Here is a 25,495-nt window from a genome sequence, read left to right on the forward strand (position 1 = left end):
CCTCCGAGAATGTACAAACTTAAAGAAGATGATGAAAGTGAGAAAAATGTAGCACTTTCTGTCTCTCTTTTCTGGGTCTGGACACTATGTCAGGACACTGGCAATCTTTTAGGTTTGACTTTCTGAATGACAAGCAACTATTCTGTGATAGTAATGCTGCCTACTCCTTCATGTACTATAGATAAGACGTGTTATTTTACAGTCACAAGACAGAATGCTTTTCAAATTCTCACAGGTGTTGTCCCTTATCTGCTGTTGAAACATTTTGTAGTAGACAATGCTAATTTTCTTTTTAACTGTATCGAGAGTAAACAAAAGCTCGAACTACTAGCCTCATATTCTGTATCTTTTTTTAAGCATGACACAGAAACATGAGAAAATACCTCTGAAACGGCAAATGCTGATGAAAGAAGAACTTGCTGAAATAAAAGAAATGATAAAGGAGATGCAAAAAATCAAGGAAGAAACTGAATACCTGTTTGAGGTGCTTCCTAGCTGGAGCCAAAATGACCCAGAATATGTAAGTGTTCACATACAAAGGTGTAGTTTTTACTTTTTTGTTTTCTGTTAATATAGGTATGTTTTCAAGGATTACTATCACAGCCTCGAATGACACAGTCTTGAAAATCAAAATCCCAAGACTATAATATTGAAAGACCAAAACGCTCATGACCACAATGTCTAAAAATCTTGAATACCAAATCCCCTTAGCAGTGTAAACCCATAAATGAGTGCTGACATGGATTCTGCTGGGGTGCAGACCATAAATGAGTGCTGACATGGGTCCTGCAGAAGTGGAGACCTAGAAATGAGTGCTAACATGAGTCCTGCAAGGGGCAAGAATGGGAATTCTATATTATGGTCTTCAGTATTTTGATATTTTGATATTATGGTATTGGGACTCTTATTTTTAAGATTATGTGGTTCAAGAGTATGATAGTAAACCTGTTTTCAAGTATGTTTCGTGCATCTAGAACTCAGTAAATTAAAGTACCTGTAATAAAAGATATGTTGCACTTGCTAGCAAATGACCATTTCTATAATTTATAACATATAGCAAATATCCCAAAGATAGCAGTCTTTAATGTGCACATAAATTGTTTTATTTTACTTTTTTTTTTTTTTTTTATTTTACTGGCATTTGTTTATCGGGCCAAAAGAACCCATTTTCAGTGGAGGCTCAGGGAGAAAAGCTCCATAATGTAAATTAGTATAACATTACATAAAACATACAACAGTTAGTAGATACAAACAGTATGGCAAAACAGACACTATTATACAATATTAGAAAAGAGTGTGCAAACACATATATACAGATTTGTATAGGTAAAAGTTACAAATGAATCAAGTAATCATATTATTATACAGTAAAGATATTATAATGGAAAAAATCGTAACTTGGTAGTATTTTCTAGGTGTTCAGAGAATTTAAGCAGCATAGTAGTACAGGGTGGGATGGATATAGTAAGGCAGAGGTAGATAGTAAAGTAAAAAATAATTTATTTGTTTTGAGTTGTGATAAAGGAAGGTTTGAAGAGACAAATATGGAAATTAAGATGTGGAACAACTTAGGGTGTATAGAGTCAGGTTATGGATGGATGAGAATTGAGACATCTGCATTGCCGTAGGGTGGAGAGGTGTTGCTGCAAAGATTTTTTGAAGGAAGAGACATTACTGGAGGTTCTGATAGCCAGTGGGAGATTTCCAAAACTTGGCAATAGAGAAGTAATAAAGCATGTCATCAGATGGGAGTTTATGTTTGTCTACTTGCAGGAGAAGTTAATTTTCAGATCTAAGTGGTCTCTTTGGGTGATAGTGGGTTAAGATGGAAGAAAGGGCAGGGCAATCTGAGGGTTTGTAAATAATTTTGTGTGCTGTGAGTAGCTGTAAGTAAGTTATAGTGTGGAAGCTCAAGCCAGTTAAGTGATTTTAGGGCAATGCAGTGATGGGAAGAGTATTTTGCATTGGTTGCAAGCTTGGCTACCTTGTTATAATATGTCTCAAGCTTCTTTTTTAGGGTGAAGTGAATATTGGTAAGAAGAGGAGCACCATAAAGGAGAGAATGTAGGAGAAAGGTTAAGGTAAAGGTGCGCTTAGTAGAACACTTAAGATAGTATTTATGTCGGTAGAGGGTTCTAGTTTATAGTTTTTTTTTTATGTTATTGTGGATGTGAAGGTCAAATGTCAAGTTTTCATCGAAAATAACTCCTAGTAATTTAGTGTGGGATACAACCTCTATAGTAGTGTTGTTTTGAGAATGAATGTTGAAGTTTGCCTTGTTAACAGAGAGATTTTTCTTGGGAGTAAACAGTAACAATTTAGTTTTGCTTGGGTTTATTGTGGATGTGAAGGTCAAATGTCAAGTTTTCATTGAAAATAACTCCTAGTAATTTAGTGTGGGATACAACCTCTATAGTAGTGTTGTTTTGAGAATGAATGGTGAAGTTTGTCTTGTTAACAGAGAGATTTTTCTTGGGAGTAAACAGCAACAATTTAGTTTTGCTTGGTTTAGAACTAGATGACTATTAGCCATACAGATTTATGCAGTGGTAAAGGCATTCTGGCTACACAAGTTCTGCTGTTGATTTAGCAGTGCATATAATCATCTGCGTATTGTACAACAGTTCCATTTACAAGGTTGGTATGGATGTCATTTATAAAAATACTGAAGAGAAGGGGTCCTAAGATACAGCCTTGGGGAACATCTGTAGAAGACTCAGGAAATGGAGAGAAAGTGCTGATCCATTGTTGGCTACCTTTTAGATAGTTAGCGAACCATTTTACAGTTGGGGAGGATATAGCTAGGATGGAGAGTTTACTGAGGAGTAACGGATGGGAGACCGTATCATAGGCTTTTGAAAGATCAAGAAAGAGTTAGGATACAAATTTACCAGTGTTTCTAACTTGATTGACTAGGTCCATAAAGGAAATAAGGGCAGCAGTAGTACAATGGCCAGGCCTAAACCCATGTTGAGTTGGGGAGAGAAGTTGATTTAATAGTACGTAATTTAGAAGCTGATTATGAATACATTTTTCCAGGATTTTAGAGAGAGGGGAGAGAATGCAATGGGTCTGAAATTTGAGATATCTGTATTATTAGCACCTTTATGGAGTGGAAGAATGTATGCTTTTTTCCATATAATAGGAATGTAGGACTCTTGGAAGGCTATATTGAGAAGGATGCTAATGGGATTAGCAATGAATCTTGCAGACATTTGGAGGTATTCTGGAAGTAAGTTGTCAGGGGTGCAGGACACAGGTTTCAGTTTAAGGAGAAGTTTAGCTGAAAGTTGTATCATGATAGGGAGGTGATAGTGCATGACAGTTAGTACTAGTCTTAGTCTGGGGAAAGGTAGTGGTGAGTTTAGCTGTCATGTCAATAAAATGTGAATTAAAGAGGGTGGCTATTTCACAGGGAAGGGGCAACTGTTGTTTTTGGTGCCAGGGGTAATTACAGATAAAATGGAGTTCCAGAGTTTCTTTGGATTTTGTTTGTATTTTTTTAAAGCGTTAGATAGTATTCCTTTCTGTCATTGATGAGGTACTCTGCTTGGTTGTGAAGCTGTCTAAATTGTTGGAGATCAATGGGATTTTTATGCTTTAGCCATTTTTTCCATATTCTGTCCCTGGCAGTCATGACTTGCTTGGTAGGTTTGGTAAGCCATAAGGCATGCTTAATTTTAACTCTTTTTTGTCCAACTGGGGCTAGTTTGTTTAGAGTAATTAGGAATGTAGAGTTGAAGAACTCAACAGCCTCATCAAGTGGTAGAACCATTAAAATATTCCAGTTTATGCTTCTAAGGGTTTCATTGAGAGTTGTAGGGTTAAAGTTACTTAGATTTTTAGTTTGTTTATACTGGTGTTGGGCTGGTATTATATAGGCTGTAGGCTAGTCACTAATCCTGCAAATAAGTGTTCCTGCTGTTGATATTTTGTTAGGGTCAGAGACTAGTATCCAATCTAGAACAGAGCCACTGCCTTTATTTTTGTTAGGTCTAGTTGTATCTATTATTAGCTGCGTAAAGTTGAAGAAGTTGATGGGTGATGGAGAGTGGTTTAGGAAATCTAGCCAGTTTATGTTTACATTGCCTAGTATAATTGTCTCGCTATTTAATTTATTTGAAATCCAGGCAAGAATATTTTCTAGAAAGGGAATATTGTTGCCTGGGGGGACATATATGGCTATAACACAGAGAAACTTAGAATTATTCAGTTTGATAAATTATATAATTATTTTGGCAGTAGAGAATTGAGGAATAGGCTTGGAGTATGGGACAATGGTGAAAGTATTGGGAAATATTATACCAATGCCTCCTCCTTTCTTGAGGGGTCTGTCAGCTTGTAGACATGCATACCCTGGGAGGAGGAATTCTGAGTCTTTTATGGAGGGTTTCAACCAAGTTTCAGTTGCAGCTAATGTGTCTGGTTTACTCAGGGAAATCCAGGTATGGAATTCTGGCATTTTATTTCTGATAATTTGAAGATTAATTGTTGTGAGATTTAGTGATTTACGTGAGTTGTGGAGGTTGGGATTCAAGGGGATAGGTCCTGGGTTAGGGACTTAGGGTGGATATCACCACATAGGAATATGTTAGCATGCTTGAGCAGATAGCTGACAGGTTGGAGTGGTTTCTTTAAGTGATAAGAGATGTACATATGGTTGCGCATACATTTATGCAGCGGAAGTAATTTTAGTTTGGTATGTAAAGCTATATTGAGTGTGTATAGGCTAGATAATATATCAGAGTAACTGGAGAGGGGTGAAGATTGTATATCAGTTGTAGATGTGAGTTTTTGGGGTGTAGAAGTTGTGTTTAAGTTTGTTAGTTGAGATAGGAGACATAGTGAGAGGGTAAGGGAAAGAGTAGAAACATAGATGTATGAATAGGCAACATAGTAGGAAAGTAAAGAAGTGTAGGAAGTTGTTATTTGTTAGTGATAGCACAGATGAATTAGTAGGTAGTATGGATAGGATAAGTAGTGTGTAAAGTAATATGTGGATGATAATTAGTTTTGAAGGTGTATAAATTGGGTGATTGTTTTATTATTAGATGATGCTGTGGTAAAGATATTAATTGTCATTGGATGGTAGCCAGGGAGGAGGGTTAGTTGCTATATTATGGTGGAACAGGAGGAGGAGCTAAGGAAAGAATAAATGTAATTGATGCAGGGGTGTGTGGGAATATGGGTAAGGTAGGAGAGTGGAGTGAGCCCGAGCGAAGCGAGGGCGAACTAAGTAGGCAGAACCTGGCCAAGACCAACAACAAGAACCAATCAGGAAAAAACAAATTACACCTGGTCAGTGTAGCACAAAAATATAAGATTAGATACTTTTTTTGTTGTTTCTTTTAATTTGAAAAAAGATAACTGCTGATTAGAAGGGAAAAACTGTACCTTAAAACAGGAGACTATGATCTTGGAACTGTTAGGTAGATTGTAGAAGACTAAGTTGCTGGAGGGAGGAAAGGATAAGTAAACTATCTTTCAGTCTTATTTGACACCTGCCTTGGGTGTCAACTTATAAGGGATAAATAATTTCAGATGAATGCTACAAGCTGTAATGGAACCAACTTATATGTTAGCAAATATAAAATTGCATAATTTGTAGCAGGAGAATTGGACTCCATGAGAAACATCCATTTGCTGACCCTGACAAATCGTAAAAAATAAAAAAGTATAATAGTCACGATTCAGCTCCCTTGTTAAACAGCTCACAAATTATATGTCATACTTCTCTGTTGATTGTTTAAAAATAAGACTGAAATATAGTTTACAAGCCATCTAAATGATCACTTTTTAGCATGTAAAATATATATATTAAACTTTTTTAAGGTAAGAATGTTGAAAGCTAGAAATTTGACAGACAGATAACAAAATAAGTGATTACATTAATATAATAATAAAAACTAGGCTGCCAAAAGTTATATTAAGATTCAGTATACTCTATAAGTTGGCACCCAAGGCAGGTGTCTCTCACCACCACCATTCCTGTGATGCTATTTATAGTGACTGAAAAGGAAAGACTACTAAATATTCAGTGTGAAACCCTACTCCACTGTAACAATTCAGTGCCCACCTGTAGCATCCATTATAACAGTTAAATGATACAGCTCAACCACTTTTCACTTTAAGTATATAGTCATCATCACATAGGCTATTGAAAACAAAGCCCTGGTACTAATTTACACAAATCAGGGACTGCATCAACATTTGGGAAATGCAATGAGACTATAGATTATTACAAGTCAAAGACCTGTAGATTATCAGTATGTACATTATAAGCTGAAATACATACAACATATATGTAGGATTCATGAACAAGGTCTGAAATGTGTCTGGCCAGGGAGCTATATCTCAGGTAGCAAATGAGGTATCAGTGCATGCTCATCATGTAATAGGAGCTCAATCCCCTAATTTATGGCATTGCAGAAAGAAAAAAAAGAAGCTTAATAGACAGGTTCAAGGTCAACTCCCAGAGCCAACTTAGGGTGAAAGATAGGCCAAACTGATAAAATGTGTCTTCATGAGACAGTCTGCATTGAATTTAGTACTAAGATGGAAACAACATTACAGCTATTTTATGTACCTTGAAAAATGGTGGGTGGATTACAAAATTTGCAGTTTAAACTGCATGTGAAGGTTACAAGGTGCTCTATATTGTAACAACTAATTAAATGATTTAGGAATGTTGTTCCAAATATATTAAAAGTGCTCTATATTATAGCAACTAATTAAATGATCTAGGAATGTACTCCAGAGATATTAAAGGTGCTCTATATTGTAACAACTAATTAAATGACCTAGGAATGTACTTCAGATATATTAAGACAATCTTATTGTCAAATTAGTTGATAATAAGGAGAAAGAGTACAAGGGCAATAAATATTCAACTGGGAACAAATGGAGAAATTGAATTGCTGCTTTAAGAATGTGTATGTTCTGCATTATATGTGAAACTATAAATAGAAAGCCCTGGGACATCAACTTTGCTGTGCACATGGTTTGAGGAATAAATGGTAAAAGGGTCTCCTATAGCTGCTTGCATGCCATTAGCCCAAGGCTGACATGCACTGTGTCACATGCTCTAAATAGCAAGTCACGGACATCGCACTAGCTTGATCCTATTAACCCTGTGCATATCCTGCTCAGGACCGTAACCCTAAAATCCCCACATGGTATTTAACCCTAACCTCCAATCTTACTCCCAATCCCTAACCCTTAACTGCTTCTTCCTCCCTAAACAAACCCATGTGTCTTAAAAAGAGTCTGCTGCTTCGGCTTTTATTTAGTCTGTAACCCAGTGCTATTGGCTCTCTAATAATTTCCAGCTAAAGTCCCATGAGACTAAATATCCAGCTCTTGTTATGTAGTGTGGGCAATGGAAAATTAGAATGGGAACAACTAAAACACTACATTAATGAAATAAATATGTTGAAATATCAGCCCAAGGTCAATAATACTGCATTTGTTTTAAGTTGTGTTTATGTATGTATATTATATCTGACCAGTTTCTTATTTTTTCAGCAAGTAAAGGCTATTGTGAATCGAGCTTTGAAGCTTTACAGTGAGGATCGCATTGGTCTAGCTGATTATGCTCTTGAATCTGCAGGTAAATGCTTTATTAACAAAAATCTGCATATTTGGTACTCATCCATTTTTCTACCAGTAGTTCTAGCCAGCAGACAGCATCAATATGGAGTATGCAAAGGGGCACACAAAAATTACAAGAAATATTTTCATGACATAGTCTAACTTTAAAAATGCACATGTGGGTTTAGCATTTCAGAGTTCGCATAGTCACACTACAGTCACTAAAATATTTAAGTATTTCTAATATTTTCTTGAGCCCCGTTGTATATGATATATGAAAGCACACTTCACTATCCATATCTGTATAAGTATGCATGGATGTCAGTTCAATTGCAGTGTCATACTTATTTAAGTGAAATCCATAACTTGATGAAAGGTATTTTGAATGATGAGCAACTACAGCAAGGAAAATATTTTAGTTTTTCAATGAGCTTTACAATGTTCAGTCTCAGTGTTGTAGAAGTAGATGGTTCATGTATAAATTCACAAACATGTTTAGGTTTAAAGAAGTCATTTTGCTATAAAGGAATACAATGAAGAAGTATTTTTATTTACTACAATTTCAGGCCCAATAGTACTAGAAAATATACTTTTGCATGATTATGGACTTATGTCTGAAGTTATTTAACCTTATTTATTTGAATAATGTTGTAATTTTATAACATTTGCTGTGATGAAGTTTGGTTGCTTTTAAATGGCATATAAAGTATAATGAACCAACTTAAAGGAGTTGTTTTGGTCATGTCTCATTTCCTGCTACACAGCAATATTGATTTAGCTATGTAATCACGATTTGTTTTATTTCTTAAACAGGTGCATCTGTGCTTACTGCCTATTGCTCAGAAACATATGAAAAACAACAAATTATTGTGACTTTGTTCGGGATTCCCTTATGGTACCGACAACAATCACCAAATGTCATCCTGCAAGTAAGAATTTATTTATTTATTTATTTTGGTACTTGCTATAGATGTGTCTTTAAAGTGATTTGTTTAATTTAGGGAAATCTGAAAAGAAATAATATTGAGGCACAGTATGATTGACGGCATTTCTATTTCCTCAAAATGTTTATTCATTAAGGCAGGAGCAGATGACATTGATACAGGATCCATATCTTAAGGCACTCCATGCTTTTTTATGTGTGGATTAGTGTTTTGTGACAAAACAATCCCAGTAACAAGCCAAAAAAGTATGTTGGCTAAGCTGAATGTTTCATGGCATTGTGTTGGGAAGTGATAGGGGACAGTTTATGACACTCTTGTCATATACAAATCATCTTGAGATTTGTTTATTGATAAAACTGCCTGTTCTGTCTGGCTATTTTTCCCTTCTGGCTTTGGATTTTGGCTTGGACAGGATGACTGCAGCTGTAATTTTTTGTGTTCAGTACACTAGAAGTATTGATACAATGCTGAGACACATTCTAGGAGCAGGATGAAACCAGCAGCAGCTATGGTCCAATATAGTATTAGAAGGCACTTAGCATGAGAAGACACACTCTGTCCCTCATACTGCTTTCGGCCTACTGTGGGGCTTCTGAGGTCAATTGTCAATTAAGCATTAGATTTTTAATGCTGTAGTGCTGATATCTACTTAGTGGCCAAAGAAGGGACAGAAACCTTTATTCATTGCTTCAAGTACCCGCCTTGCTGTGGACCTCACAGTTGTATGAATACTGTTTCAGCAAGTTGTAATACTACAAAGTAATTTTGCTGAAATCCCCTTTCACTGCTTACTGATTTTGTACATGTCCTCACCGTTGTGAGAATGTTTTGGGGCTGTGGTGTTATCCCCCAATATGGGGCTGCAGGGACTTACTTTCTGGTTCATTGACTTTTATTTTCAGTGATTTTATTTTGCGGTATAGTTAGTCACTGAAATTTCCTCATTGAGTCAACATGAATCTTTCTGCTTTTTTTTATTTACAGGTTTGTCATATATATCATACATGTCTTTAGTCAGAGAAGGTAGTTTGGTCATGTAGCGACTATGGCAGTATTATAATTGTATTATGCAATACATGTCGCAGATCTTGATGGAGTCATGCCATGCCGAGCACACTGGGCAAGGAGTTTGGTTTCTTCATGAACTGCAGACACTAATCACTGCTATTATAACATAGTCAGGGACTAGTCCAAGGCACAGATATATTGTAAAATCAATGCTTCTGCAGTAGCATTCATCATGAGTCACAAACCATATAATTGAGTTCAGAACTTGTGCTGTGTTGTATAATGCTGCTGAAATATGATTCTAAACTGAATTCACTTCTGCGGGTAGTACACCCTTTCAGCTTTGCCAAAAACCAAACTAAATTCATGCTCTCTACGAATTGTTATGTAACACTGAAGGTCACTAAGAAGTTTCCTTTTCCTTACTTTGCATTGTAATTTCATGCACAATTTAGATTTTGGAAAATTTTGCGTAATATAATGTTATGAAATTTTCACACTTACAAATCTTCTGTCCTATTTGGCTATACAAGATCTCAGACAAAAGCTCTGTAGTGCCTATAAACAGAAGTCATATCTAAATTTCACAGGCATATTGCATGATATAATTTGCTTACATGTACCTGAAACTGATTAAACCAGACAGAGCTGAACAAGACAAGTACAGTAGACTCCCTCTTATCCGGTCTTGCTTGGACCAGACCTTAGGCTAGCTAAACAAATGGCTAGTTAATCAGAAAATGTATACAAAATAGCATTTATAGGCTATTAATCAGCTAGAATAACAGGATTTGTGTTAGTATGCATTTTTTAATGAATATGAAGTCAAAAACTCAAATGTCTGTCATTAGCCCAGAGGAGACAGAAGTGTTGTTCTTCTCTGTTGCCTTTTGTTAGGGCTATGGCAGAAATTTGATGGCCAGTTTAAGAGGAGGCCAGTTAAAGAGAGGCCAGATAAGAGGCAGTCAGCTGGAAGAAACTGTGCAATTAAGTGTTAATCTAAAATTGCACAATTATTTTATAGCTTAGAAGGCTACTGCTTCTCCTTTAACACAGAGAATATTTACTGCGAAGGAAAATAAAATTGAACAGAGGTGCACAGTATGTTGAGAATGAAAACGATGCACCACTGTAAAAAAGTCTCTTTTTGTAACTTGTTTTCATTCATTCAAAGACATTAAAGTTTGTTAAAAAAGTCAAAGTAGTCATATTTTTCCAGGATATCTGTCCTCACATTTTTATCTCTTTATCTATCTATTTGTCTGTCTGTCTATCTATCTATCTATCTATCTATCTATCTATCTATCTATCTATCTATCTATCTATCTATCTAAGCAACTAGGTAAATTAAAATATGAGGACAGAATTCCTGGATAAAAAGTTGCAACTACTATAGGAGATGTGTAATAAAAGCAGTGACTGCTTATATGATCTCTCAGGATACTAGAGATGTTACCAACTTTGTAAAAAAATGTACTGATTTTGTAATTAATGTTTCTTGTAATTAATGGCATTTATTTAAATTTTACAGCCAGATGTATATCCTGGGAATTGTTGGGCATTTGCTGGCGATAAAGGCTTTGTGACGATTAAACTGGCTTCAAGAATCAAACCAACGGCATTTACACTGGATCACATCCCAAAATCAGTATCTCCAATAGGCTCGATCAACACTGCACCAAGAGATTTTTCAATCTTTGTGAGTATGCAAAGTAATATGTAGTAGGATGAATCTTAAATATTCTGCACTATTTCCTCATACTGCAATGACTTTGTACAAACCCATAAATATACACACCCCACCATAGGAAAACCACTAGGAAAATCCACTGTATATTCTGCATTTTCTAAAAGGATAATGATGTTTGTGTAACGTTTGCTTATAGGTTCATAGGTTCATATGTAACGATTAGGCTAGCTGCGCTTGTGGGCCATTTTAAATCTAGCCAATTTCCCTTTTTGTGCTCAAAATAACCTATTCCATTTGGTATATAGATTTTCTTTATCCATCACATGGTCAATATTTATGTATTACCCCAATGAGAATAACTGGGATCATACCATAGATAAACCTATGCATAGGGTAACTCATTTAGGAGCTGCCTCTGTCCATTAGTAGTACGGGGAAAGTCCTGGGGTATATTTTCTGTTTCCCATTCATAGATCTAAATTGGATCTGAATATGGATATTGATGAACTTTGTTTTATGTTGGTGAGGAGCTGGTTCCACAGCAGTGGTATTCTCTGTGAAATATACCTGCCCCTCCAAACTGTTCTGTTCTGTTGATGTAACAGAAGGGGTATAAATCATGATACTGAGTATTCCTGATGCTATTTGAGTTGATGATGTGCAGAAAATCCATCAGTAATGGGTCAGAGGATGCCTTTTATGCCAGACACAGGCTACCTCTTAGCAATCTGTAGGATACCAACTATACTGATAGGACTTTGAGTCAGTCCCCTTGTAACATATGTTGTTTAGGCCTTGTATTCTTTTAGTAAGGTGTCTCTGTGGGCATTCCAGTTGTTGCATGTATCTGGATAGATACATGCTAAAGGAGGTATTACATTTGATAACTGGCCTAATTTGGGCTGAGTAAAGGGGAACAATGACATCCCTAGATCTAGATGCAATCCCTTTGTTTATAAGCTATGCATTATGGAAGGACTTTCTTACAACAATGGACACATGTTGGTCAAAAGTTCGGTCACTGTCCATTTTAGTTCTCACATCCCAAACTGGGTCAAATCTTAGGGGCACATTGTCAATGTGGTAGTTCGCAGGAGTAGATGAATTCCCAAAGGATACAATAATGCATTTTTTTTTTTACATTTAGTTTCAGTCCATGGTTTTGGCACCAGTTATTTACTTAAAATAAACCTTCCTGCAGGATGGCTAGGCCATTTAGAGATTCAATGACAGCTACTAGCTAAAAGTCATCTACAGACTTAGTTAGCCAGAGTCCTTTTGTATTGGCTTTTACTTCAGAAAAGCAGATAACAAACAGTAGAGGTCCCAGCACAGAACCCTGAGGACTCCAGTGGTGACTGGTCTGTTTGTGGAGGTAACTTCCTCCATTTTGGTTGTCTCCTATCTTTGAGCCAGTTGGTAATCTAGCGGGTGACATATGGGTTTTATTCCCAGTTTATTTAGTGTTTCCAGTATACCTTAGTAGGGAATTGTGTCAAAAGCTTTGACCAGGTCAAGGTATGTGGTAGATACTGTTTTTCCAACATCCACTGCTTTGGTGACTTTTTCAAAAAATCCACCAGGTTGAGTAAGTATGATCTTCCCCTGACAAATCCAAACTGGATGGGTCTAGTATTTGCGAGTTCCATATGTCTTCACTGATTAATTCCATGATAACTCTTTCCATGGCTTTGCATATGAGGCTGGTCAGACCTACGGATCTGCAATTGTCTAGGTCTGTAGAAGGTCCTCCATTATGCAGGAGAATGACTGTAGCTGTTCTCCTTTCCCTTGGTATAAAACCTTTATAGAGACTGGGAATTAATAGTGTTGTTAGGGGTATGGCTAGATCATGCTGCAATCTATCCAGGGATATTGTTAGGACCCCTTAGTGCAGTATTTTTAGATTTTGATAGCACTTTTAGTTTAGAACTTGGTGTTATGTGACAGCTGGTGGTGAGCAAGTTTCAGGCATATCTTGAGGGACAGATGGAGGGGAGAAAGGGGTGGCTAGAGCTAAATTTACTGGCCAGTTGGTTTGCAATATTTTCAGCCTTAGTTTAGGTAACATCACTCACAGTTTCACTCTCAATCAGCTAAGTGCATTCCTGCATTGTGCTTTTAAGATTATGAACATAGCTAAAAATGCCTTGTGATTGCTAAATAAAATACATTTGTGCTTCTTTCAAAGTTTGCTGTAGCACATAAAACATGATTTAAGTATCATTGCCTCTGCTTGATCTTTACATCTGATTTTGTAATCTCTGTTCACACCAACTGGTTTGCCTGTAAACAGTGTATCATTTCATTCTTTCTGGGATTTGTCACATCATCTGATACCCCACAGGGACACTGTGATTAGACCTCTCAGCTATCCCTATTTTTGAGGAATGTCTCTGGTTTCAGGCCTGATTTACTCCTGCACATGTCGTGCCTATTTCTGGAGGTATATCCCTGTGGTCAGGCTTGATATACCCCTCTCACACAATTTTCTGAATCCCCTTCATCACACATGAAGTTTTAAGTTTGGTCCAGTACATATAAGCCCATACTACATGACCAACATACTAATAGAACCAATAATTTAATGAAAGGTGACACGCATCTTACATATCCTTTTTAGAAGTAAAAATAAATTATTCTGTCTGGTAGAATTTTGCAGTGCAGTTCTTTAAAGTCTACAGATTTTACACTATCTCTTTGACAAAGTGCTAATATTTTTCCATAATTTTTGCCAGTGTTTTTCTTTTTAAACATATTTCTGAGTAATATCCTCATTCTTACTGGAAGTGGAAGAGATATGTGCTATTTGATATTCAAATGTCATGCTAATTAGATGCCAATATTGTTGGCTGGATACACTTACTTTTAAAAGGACTTTGTACCTATTTGCAATGACTGCATGTTGAGAAGTGTGCCTGTGATAGTGTTGGAATGGAACAGGGTGGAAAACTTTTATCTGAAAAATGTATACTCAAAACAAACTTATTCATTCACTATTTCCAAATACAAATTGGGTTAGCAAAGTCTGTTTAGAAGCTGAAGAAAAGGAACAGAATCTATGGGAATATTATTAAGTGAATTGTTCCTCAGACATAATTAGTAGCAGCAATAAATAACAGACAATTTGACACATTAGTTCTAAACAGATGTTTAATCAAGTATTTATCAAATTGTTACAGTAAAGCAATAATTGACATAAATGAGCTTGTTAACAATACAAATCAGGAGTCAGAGTACATATATACCAACACTGTCCCCACAGACACTCATGGAAAGCAGAAACTCACAGTACATTCAGCATAAGGCAGTGGGCACACAAGACAACAGTTCTTTTACTTGCTATGTCATATAGCAGGGCTACAGAGTGCATTTGGGAAGATGCTAATTGTGTCAGTATGGCAGCCCTTGCAGTTTATTTGGGACTATGACAGATTATAAAATAGTGTTAACCACTTAAATGATTCAGAATCATTAGTATTGCATATTAAAAACGTCAAGGCATGATGAAAATCTTTTTGTTGCTGTTATCTGCTTCCTTCATTTCCCCATTAATGTCTTATTCCTTTATGGCTAGCCCATGCTTGTTTGGACCTTACACTTGCCAGCTGTCACAGGTTTGTAGGGTAAGACACTGTATGTATTTGCCACCTGAGCAAACTTTGGGGTACTTTCCTTAATGTGCTCACTCTTCACACTCTTGCTATGTTGCCTTAACATATGAATACTTTGCTTTTGTTTTTCCCCCCCAGACTAGGTTGGGGTTCCCCTGCTAGATTTAATCTGGAGGTTCTGTCTACCCTTTCATTCTTCTCACTGTTCCTTAAGATCCATAAGTCTGTAAGGTTAAGTTATGGACTGTATTTCATAAATCAGTATCAGTCTTGATACATGACAAACTGCCGACTGCAGACTATTTCTCTTGGCTGAAGAGGATCGACAAACCAGTTCACTTACCTATATATATATATGTGTGTGTGTGTGTGTGTGTGTGTGTGTGTGTGTGTGTGTGTGTGTGTGTGTGTGTGTGTGTGTGTGTGTGTGTGAGAGACATTATATTCATTTAACAGCCTCAAATTGTTGCTTTTGCACCCTCTACTTACTGTTTATATACCTTGCATCACCCTAGCACTTACTGTCAGCATGGCCTCATGGCATTTTCTACAGTCTTTCTTTTTTATCAAGTTGTCACTTGCACTATATCATGTGACATTTGGCAACAATGATAACATGCTAACTTTACTGACTCATAGAAATCTTATTAGCTGCTATTAAGAAAATCCCTTGCACTTCTTCATTGGTACCGCAATGTTCATTGCATGCTCCAGTGTTAAGTCTTTCTCTGATGCATGCTCTAATGTTGTCTTACTCTCAAAACAGCCAACTTTTTTGTACCCTTTCACAATTCATGCCATATGCAAACCTATCTGAATGCATCATGCAGTTCAGCTCTATACTGGAAAACTTCTGCTAGTCTCTTGCCTCTCAACTGTACCTCATTACGAGGAACATACCTCATTTGGCATCTTAAAAAGTTCATGTTCCTCAAAGTTCCACATTGAAAAGGCCTGTCACACATTCAGTAATAGGAATTTTTTAACTGATGTCCATGGTTAATAGAAATGAATCATATTAATTCATTAAAAGATCTTTTTGACAAGTAAAACCATTAGATTTTAACCACCCTATAACCTTCCTAGTTGAAGTGTTAGTCACCCATTTGTTCCACATTATGAGGGCCAGTGTTCCTCATTTTAGAGATGGAAGGTAGAGAGCTATGGCTAGTCTGTACAACTCTACCATATACTGGTTCCTTTTATGAAATGGATTATTTCTGCAGTGACTAATTGTAACTGAAATTGAGTATGTAAAGTCTCAGTATTGTCTTTGAATGTTTTTGAAAGGAAGCCTTGATGGTGCTAGTAAACATGAAACAGCCCATGCATCTTGGCATCTATTGCACTAAGCAGTCTACTCTTAGTATCATTAAGAGCACCATAAAGTTTTGCTCTTTTATTAACTGTTGATCTATCTTCCACAGCAGCCACAGTCAGCTGTCCTCAAAACACTTGCTTTCTTCCTTTTCTATAGATTCACTTGCAGACATCTTAAATTAATTGTCTTGCTAGGTTGTATGCCAGCTGTTCATGGCTAATTTCTTAGCATCTGAATGCTTGTTCATGCAAGTGAGTTCAAGACACTTAAATATATAGACATCACTAAATATGCTTTCTTCAAAGTGGTGAAATCCTGGAGGCAGTACATTCAGAAAGTGGGGGTAGGTGGGAGCACGACCTCCACATTGGGGTGTAAGGGGGCTTACTTACCTGCAAAAAACACTTTTTAACTGTCTGATAGTTGTTGAGTACATGCAGTTGTGAGCAATTAGCAGCAGATTATTGGAACTCTAGCATGATTCTTGAGCTTCTTATGTAAACTTTCCTCTGGATTACTTTTTCTGCTTGATGCTTTGTCTCTCTCTTACAAACATCTTCTAGGCATAATTTAGGACCAGCATCAAGTCTAGCTTGTCTCACATGTCACTCTGTACATTTTTTTATTCTTCCTTTCCTGTTGCTTTTGTAGCATGCTAAACAAATACAAGCACAGGTATTAAACTTATTTGCACTTTTAACAGGTTATCTCTGTCTCTGTGCATAAAATAAGCACATAGAGCTAGCCCATGGTTTCCAAATTCGCACACAACAGGCACTTTCCCAGATTGGCAGTAGCATTTCATAGACTCCATAAACTAAGCTGCATCTGATTTTTTTTAATGAAAATGTTACCGTTTGGTATTACGTCCTTCAGCTCTTTCATTTTCAGTTGTAACCCCTTATCTGAGTCCTCTCCTCTCTGGTGGTACATAATTAGAAATAAAATGTTGCACCAATAAATAAGCAAACAAACAAACAAATAAATAACTAACCAAATAAATAAATAAAATAAATTGTTTAAAGCATAGTCTGGCAAGAGACAGAGTTTCTGCAGTTTTTTTTTTTTTTCTGGCTAACAAGTATAATTTTCTTTCTTTCATTTCTAACAGGGCATCAGTGATCCCGCTGATATGACCATGAACCTTCTTGGGAAATACACATATGACAAAAATGGCAGTCCAATACAGACCTTCTTGGTTCAGGTATGATGTTTTTTCTGCTTTGACATTTAACCTTTACTGAATGGGAATATGCTTCCCATTTTTTGTATCATATTAGCTATCCTATTAGGCTACCCTCTTCAACTTCCCCAGCAGTCAAAGAACTCACCACAATTAATATGTTGTCCTGCGATCAGAGGTGGAGCTAGCCAAAGATCACTTATTAAATGCAACAAACTGCCTTCTTCTCATCCCTATAACTTGGTTACACATTCCAGTTTGTGTGTGTGTGTGTGTGTGTGTGTGTGTGTGTGTGTGTGTGTGTGTGTGTGCATGCGTGTGTGTTTGTGTGTATCTGTATTAGCATATACCATGCAGCACCATACCTTTCTGACAATCTGTCAGTTCCAGTATGCATATCAAGTCTCCAGATGTGGACAGTCATGTAGGAGAAATACCCCAGATACCCCTCAGTCCTTTGGAGCATGAAACAGCCATACATTACGTCAGTTCCCACCCTCACCAGGTGATTCTGCCTTGCCTCTTGTATAATAATATGATTTAGTAGTTTGTTAGGAGTCAAGGTTGGAACTATGGGCCCAAACTACAATTGCACCACCTGAGAGACTTTATTTTCTTTCCACCTCTCTGTCTTCTTTAAATATAGGATCATCAAACTTTAACTAGATTGGCAAAGGAATCGAACTTGTGTACAATATACTTCCTTTGTATTTGTGAGGTACCTGAGATACCCTTTAAACCATCACATTTTAAATATTAGGCCATACCTGACAATGCCTCTTAACCTCTTAGCACAACAAATCTGGACAAAGCCAAAAATAATATGATCATAGGATCATAGTTGGTTATTAGGGCTAATGGCCCTAGGGCCCTTATAAGCCAAGCCAAGAGTTTATTCCCAAAAAAGAAACCTCGGTCATCACCTATTGCCCCTCACTGAGGGACACAGGTGGAACCCCTGGAACAAATTTGTGGTTTGCCATCCACTCATCAAGGTTGCTCTTGAAGAGGGTCAGTGACATACTCTGTTTGAAGTGTATGAGAAGTCTATTCCAGAGACAGGGCAGTTTCTGGGAGACAAACCTGTCTCTCCAGCAGGATTGCTAATGTCACATATTAGATTTAGGCCTTTTGAGTGGGTAATGTGTGAGGTGTTAGAACTATGGATATGGAGCATCTCTAGTTGGGCAGGGTCCGAGATGGCCTTGTAGGCAAGACACAGACCACCTCTGAGCAATCTGTATAATACTAAGTACAGTGATAATGATTTGAGCCTGTCCACATAGGACAGGTGTTAGAGGCCATGAATTCTCTTTGTGAGGTATTTCGATGGGCTTTCCAGCTGGTGCAGGTGTTTGGAGAGGTACATACCAAACAGGTTATTGTATTCAGTTATTGGCCTAATGAGGGAGGAGTATAGATAGGTAATAACCTCCTTTTTTCTGGATGCAGTCCATTTACTTATTTAATGATCCAGGTAAAAGGCTTTTCTGACTACTGCCGCTACATGATGGTCGAATGTGACATTGTTGTCAACCTGTGTACTCAGTCTCTCACCATAGGTTGTGTGCTTAGGGGGTTGCTGTTTATGTGGTAATCAGTAGGAGCCATATTTCTGCCAAATTATATGATAAAATTTTTTTTGCATTTAACTTAAGGCCATGACTTTGGCACCAGTCATTTGTTGCTGTGAGCCCCTCTTGTAGTATGTTGACATCATTTGGGGAATCAATGACAGCACCCAACTTACAGTCATTAGCACACTTGGTCAGCCACAGGCCTTTTATCTTTGCCTGGACCTCTGAGAAGGAGACACCAAACAGTAGGGGTCCCGCGACAGATCCCTGGAGAACACTACTAGTGATAGGTCTGCTGTCGGAGATGGAGGCACCGATTTCGACCTTGTAGGTCCTATCAGTGAGCCAGTTGGTCACCCACCTGATGAGGTAAAGATTTATGCCAAGCTGTGTCAGCTTTTCGATGATGCTTGAGTGGGGGATTGTGTCAAAGGATATGGCCAAGTCAAGGTAAGCTGCATGTACTGACCTTCCCTCATTCAGGGCCATGGTGACAGTCTCAAAAATGTCAACCAGGTTCAACAGGCAAGATCTGCCCTTGTCAAACCCTAAATGAGTGGGGTTAAGTGCTTGGAGATTGCCTATTTCATTGTTTATGAGGTCCATAATAATATGCTCCATGGCTTTACAGATCAGATTTATCATGCTAATGGGGCCATTGTTTCTAGGGTCAGTAGTGGCACCACCTTTGTGCAAGGGGATGGCAATGGCAGTTCTCCACTCTGCTGGAATGAAGCCTGTACCTAGGCTGTGGTTGAATAGGATGCTCAATGGTGAAGCTAGTTCTTGCTGGAGATGGTGCAGAATACAGCCTGGGATACTATTAGGTCTCATGGAAGCTATGTTTTTTGCCTTAGATAGGGCTTTGACACTTGATCTATGGAGATGGGAGGTGCAGGACAAGTATTGGTGATGTCAAATGGGCCTTAGGGGGGGACTGGAGGTGAAGTTTGCGCTGAGCCTATCTGCTAGTAGCTTGGCTAAGTCAACAGGATCAGTATAAGTGGTACCATTAAGAACTAGTTTGGAACAAACCTGGGCTTTGCCATGGAGGTTCTTGATGTAACTGAAGAAAGCTTTGTGGTTTCCCTTTGTTTCTGAGGCTAGATTCGATTCATAATTGGCTTTGGAGTTTTTCACTAATGATCTAATTTGCTTGTTGAGGCTAAGGAGGGATTTTTTCTCAATTGGAAATTTGTGCCTTTTTACCCTTGGACAACAGTTTCTTCCTTTTGTTGTGAAGCCTGTTGATAGAGAATGTCCATCAGATAGGTTTGTGTTTCCTTGTGGAGCAGGTTTTAGTTCTGTTGGGTATGGCTGAGACCATGCAGTTGTATACAGCATTGGCTTACTGTTCGGCATAGTTATCTGCATTCTCTGAGGGGGGTGGTAGTGTAAAGCTACTGATAATCTCCCTTAGGAGATTGTTGTCAGCTTTTGAGAGGTTTATTAGCCTGATTATGGCCTGGGGGAGGGGGTTGGGTGGGATAGAAACTTTGAATGAGATGGACTGATGGTCTGATCTCAACAGGGAGGAACTTGCTATGGGGGTGGTGCCATGGTCACCCATGTTGGTGAGAACCAAGTCCAGAATGTTATCTCCCCTTGTGGGGGATGAGACAAGCTGGTCTAGAACATAAGAACTGGTGAAGTCAAGGAATCATTGGGTGAGTACATTAGTTCAGGGATAGTTCACCTTATCTATGGTGGGGTAGTTGAAGTCACCAAAGATTAGGGTGTTAGGGGGTACCTTGATGGAGTAAAGTAGGTCCAGGTAGGAGGAGTGGGTGTCCTGGCTATAACTTGGATGGTTGTCTTGCAATTGTCAGTTGCACCTGGAGTAGTTCTTGTGCATCATGCTGGCAAACCAGTTTGAAGGTGTGCTTGTCTTTAATGAAGATAGAGACTCCACCACCCTTAGTCTTCCCCACCTCATTTTGGGGTCTGAATGTGTGGAATGAGGTATAGCTTGGTAAGGCAGGGGTGCTCTCCACAGCCTTGAATAAAGTTTCCATGACTGCACAAATGTTGGCACTTGCAGTGAGAGGAGAGCCTCCAGTGAGTGCATTTTCAGGTTAAGGCTCCTAGTGTTAAGCATGGCCTTCAGTTTGCTTTTTGGGACAAAGGCCAAAAAATAGGAACAGATTTTAAATATTCTTCTAATAAACTTAGAATGTTGATAGAATAACAGGTTTTGTGTTATCATGCATTTTCTGAAGGATGAGAAGTCTGAAACTCAAATGCAGCTCATTATTTAGTGACTTCAATCCTCGGTGATCTGCCTGAAAATCACAATTTTTATGAGGAATGGGCAAAAAATATGAGGCAAAAATCTGGGCAGTTGAGAGGTATGTGCCTGACCACTCATTATGTTCTTTATGCAGACAGTGAGTATTAACCTGCTAAGAAGTTTTTCAATAAAGAACAATGTGGTCTTAAAACAGTTTCAAAAACAGATTAAGAGAAGCTGCTGTTCAAGTTAATGACTTCAGTCAAATTGTCTGCAATAAGGTCTATAAAAGCTGTGGTTCAAACATAATGCTATCAGCCCTGGCATTCCTGAAAAAGCTGGTTTACATTACATTGGCCATTCTAGTAGGACCATGCTAATATTAGCATTCTTTAAGATAGATTTCCATTTTAAGATGACCCCAAAACATCTCTGTACATCTTTCCTGACCAGTTTGATTGGACAATTCCACCATAGATCCGATTCATCCCATCGGTCCAAGCTGACTAATAAGTTCTTGAGTCACTTGTCAGATCCAGCCAGCAACTCATGCTCCAGCCTCTAGCTCCTTTAAATCTTTCACTGCCCATAACACACCTGTAGGAGTAGTTCACGTAGATCTAATTTGCTGCCTCAGCATTAGGACAGGGTCTCAGCAGGAACTAAGTGCCCCACCTCATTATTATATTATCTCTTAGTTTTTCAGTACTGTTTCTCACTCTCTCTCTCTCTCTCTACATATATATATATATATATATATATATATATATATATATATATATATATATATATAGATCTACATATGATTGCCATTCAGAATGCTGACATTCATAAGAGCACTATCATTATATTGATAGGTGAAAATACTGACAGCTCAAAATGTAGACAGAGGTAATTGGGTTGGTATTAGGGCTAGGAATGTATTTGTGCGAGTGTTGGCAGGTTAGGATAAGGCTTTGGTAAGGAGATAGCTTTAGTATTGTATGTGTTGGTGTGTGTTTCTGTGTTTAAGCTATCTTTTGTAGGGGCAGTGTATTATAAAGCATTTTTCTAAGGGAAGGTTCAGGCTTAGAGTTAGGAAGAATACATGCTTCATACATTAGATGTTCATTGACTGATATGGTTTTACCTCCACAGAGCTAACACCTTCAGAAAAGTTGTTCAGCTATTTGTCTATTTTACTGTAAACAAATATGACTCCAATGTTTCTAGGGTCACTTTATCCAGACAGCTCGCTGACTGTATTACATTTGTTCACTCATCCAACAACTGTTTATTACCATGCAGACCCAAGGCTCATTATACAAAGTTGGTGGTGTCCTCTATTGCCTTCTTCAAGCAATTGGTGAAAAATGTGCATCTGCAACTTGATCTGAGTGGCATAACTTTTCACAACAAGGTCTAGGGTTTCTTTTGGAGTTGCTATCCTCATGCAGTGAAGCATCCTGTACAAACTGCAATTTAATTGTGTTGTGGATATGTTTCAAAGGTTATTACAATATGTAGTAGTGCACTGTATTCTCCTGCCCTGCACTTTACATGTCTACCTTTTGCTACAGTGGCTATGCTGCACTGTGCATGTCACTGTTCCTGAGGTCACTATAGAAGCTTTTAAACGTGCAAGTTGGATAGCAGTGGAAGAGGACCACAGTTAATGGGGGTGCTAGTATGTATCCATATGTGATGCAGTTCACAAACATTTCAGCTTCACTTCATATGTATGCCTACCAGCTTGTAGTTTGATGTCATTATGCATAAGGTAATGTGATAAAAAGTGGGATTAATGACATTGTAAAAAGCAGTAGATGCTGTGACTACACTGACTACACAAGGTGTATGTGTATGTGTTTGTGTGTGCTTTCCACTTTGATACAGGTGCTTACTGCAGTAAGGGAATGTTTCTTCAATTTTCTTCTGTACATTACATTACATATGAGGTTGCGCAGTCATGTACTGCTGTGCAGCGCATCACATCTGCACCTTGTCTAGAGACACCTTGGAGGATTTTTTTAATGTGAAAGTAACTGAACTGATATCTGGCTTAGGATCTACACCTTGGTGTGCAGCTCCAGGTATTGTGAATCACATTTGACATATTATTGTACAGTACATATTCATTTGCACAGCTGCTCTAAGCCTAGGATTGTAGAGTCACATTGCTGCTCTTACTTAGCATTAATACTGTATTAATGAGCTGTCTAAGACTGCAGTTTGGGTATTCATGGACTACATTGGGAATTTTGTTGATGGTCCATAGTAATATAGTGCCAGTGCATATGATATTATAACTAACAAAGTGTTGAAGGAACTGAGTACACACACATATATATATATATATATATATATATATATATATATATATATATATATATATATATAACTTCTTGAGGAAGGCTGGTCCAAGTTTCATAGTAGAAAGGATTTTATGGGCTGTGTAGGGGATATCAGTTTGAAATACGAGAATAAAGCATTGCTGCTGAAGTGGTGATAAAATCATATGCCAGCAACCTCATGGCAGCATCAGCATGCCTAAAATGATAAAATGGTGAAGGAATATGCATGTAATCATTTTATGTTAGTATCTGTTGGTACAGAAAAATTATTTTGCTAGAAAATAAAGATAACTTTGTTTGATTTCTAGTCTTACAAAATCACTAAATATTTACAAGAAATTTTATTTGGTGTAGGTGTCTTACAAACTGTCTGTATGTAACATCATAGGTTTAATTTCTGAAAGGATCTAGACAAACTGAAAGTCCTAATTCTGTACTTTGAAGTAGAATTATACTATATAAGATCTTTGGAAACATAGTTAATTTTGTTCCAAGACAAAAATATACAAAAATAAAAATCTGTTTCTGGAACTTCAATAATATTTATGTCAGTTAAAACTGTGTTGACTAGTTCTCTGTTGATTAATGTATATAGAACTGCAACAACATATCTGCTTAATGCCTTTTCAGTAGGTAAGTTAAGAAATCACTTGAAACATCTGCTATTAAAGAATCTATTTTAATCTGCTGTTTTTGTTTACTTACTTAGGCTAACCCTGTAAGAAGCTACAACATAATCAGGATGAATGTGGACAGTAATTGGGGCCATCCAGAATACACGTGCATTTATCGTCTTCGAGTGCACGGGGAACTAGTGAATTAGGATCAACATCAAGATGCAGAACAGCAAGACAGCAAACTTCTTAGAAAGAACAAACAGAAGAAAAATCAAGATTTATTTGATAAAAACCCAGATACTGGCTTCATGTCTTTACAATAATCCTAAAAATCAAACTTAAAAAGAAAATCATAAAAATCAAAACTATAACAAGAATATTCAGGAGTAATTAACAAATGATTCACATATTTAGAGTCTGACAGCATACTAAAATGTGACATATGAGAAGAGTTTTTGAAAAAAAAAAAAGAACAAGGCTTGGTTTATACATAGGGATAATACTTATGCTATAAACAAAGAACTTGATGTGACACTTAGTGTGCATGCTTAAATGTGTAATTCCTTTTTTAATCTGCAACAAATATTCTTGTTATATATTACTTTGATTTTGAATACCTACTAAAAAGAGAAAAATCATCCGTATCCCTCGAAGTTTCAGAAAACCCAGCATGCAACCTATACTGAGTCAAAAACAAACCAAGAAGAAACTTTGCAGTTTGAAGGGTGTGAAGTTCACTCCTTGAATTATTTTATGCAACTAGTTTCACTAATGAAAATCGAACTGTAAAATACATACTGCAAAATAATAAAATAGAAAACAGTAGGTAGTCCACAGATGAGTAAAAAATGGAATATCCTTTATTGAAACACACAAACAAGTGATCCAATTTGAGTATAATGAAAAGCACCAAAAACATTTATTATTTATATATAATCAGGTTATTTGGAGCAAGGGAGTGGTTAAAATGGGGGTTCTGTTAAGAACAATAAAAGCATTAAACTCATTCCTTTAACACAGTCTCCCATCCCCCTTAACACCATAGTGCAAACTGAGACTATGCTACCATAGAGCTGAAATTAAAAAGTTAGAGACAAATTAAAATATATAACATAAGAACAGTTTATTAAGGCTAACCTACTAATCTAAACTTTATTAATTAAGAAAGTAACTATCAAAATGACAAACTAATTAACTTCCAAACTGGAAGCCACGCACTCTCCAGCCAAGACCAGAATGGCTGGTCAAGAGTAGAAGGTCAACACTTGCACCACACCTCATGGAACACATAGCCTTCCAGAACACACACCAGCACTGCCTTCACATAAAAACACAAACCACGCACCCACCTTCATGGAGGCTCTCAATAAAAAATCTACCCAAACAGC

The 25,495-nt window shown here is 37.4% G+C and overlaps 1 protein-coding gene across 1 annotated transcript; it reads left to right on the forward strand.

The window, feature by feature from the left end:
* Nucleotides 1–358: 358 nt before the first annotated feature.
* Nucleotides 359–24,313, forward strand: LOC122801192 (SUN domain-containing protein 2-like). Its single transcript, XM_044070751.1, has 6 exons — nucleotides 359–520; nucleotides 7,525–7,609; nucleotides 8,404–8,519; nucleotides 11,074–11,241; nucleotides 17,279–17,371; nucleotides 24,200–24,313. The coding sequence occupies exons 1-6, from the start codon at nucleotides 359–361 to the stop codon at nucleotides 24,311–24,313; spliced, it is 738 nt and encodes a 245-aa protein (XP_043926686.1).
* Nucleotides 24,314–25,495: the final 1,182 nt, after the last annotated feature.

Source organism: Protopterus annectens, chromosome 4.part1 (assembly GCF_019279795.1).
Source record: "Protopterus annectens isolate FY-2018-M chromosome 4.part1, PAN1.0, whole genome shotgun sequence".
Classification (NCBI taxonomy): domain Eukaryota; kingdom Metazoa; phylum Chordata; order Ceratodontiformes; family Protopteridae; genus Protopterus; species Protopterus annectens.

Coding starts and splice junctions, on each gene's coding strand:
- LOC122801192 (XM_044070751.1), top strand. CDS start 359: ATGACACAGAAACATGAGAAAATACCTCTGAAACGGCAAATGCTGATG. Junction 521..7,524: donor GCCAAAATGACCCAGAATAT/GTAAGTGTTCAC, acceptor TTATTTTTTCAG/CAAGTAAAGGCTATTGTGAA. Junction 17,372..24,199: donor TACAGACCTTCTTGGTTCAG/GTATGATGTTTT, acceptor TTACTTACTTAG/GCTAACCCTGTAAGAAGCTA.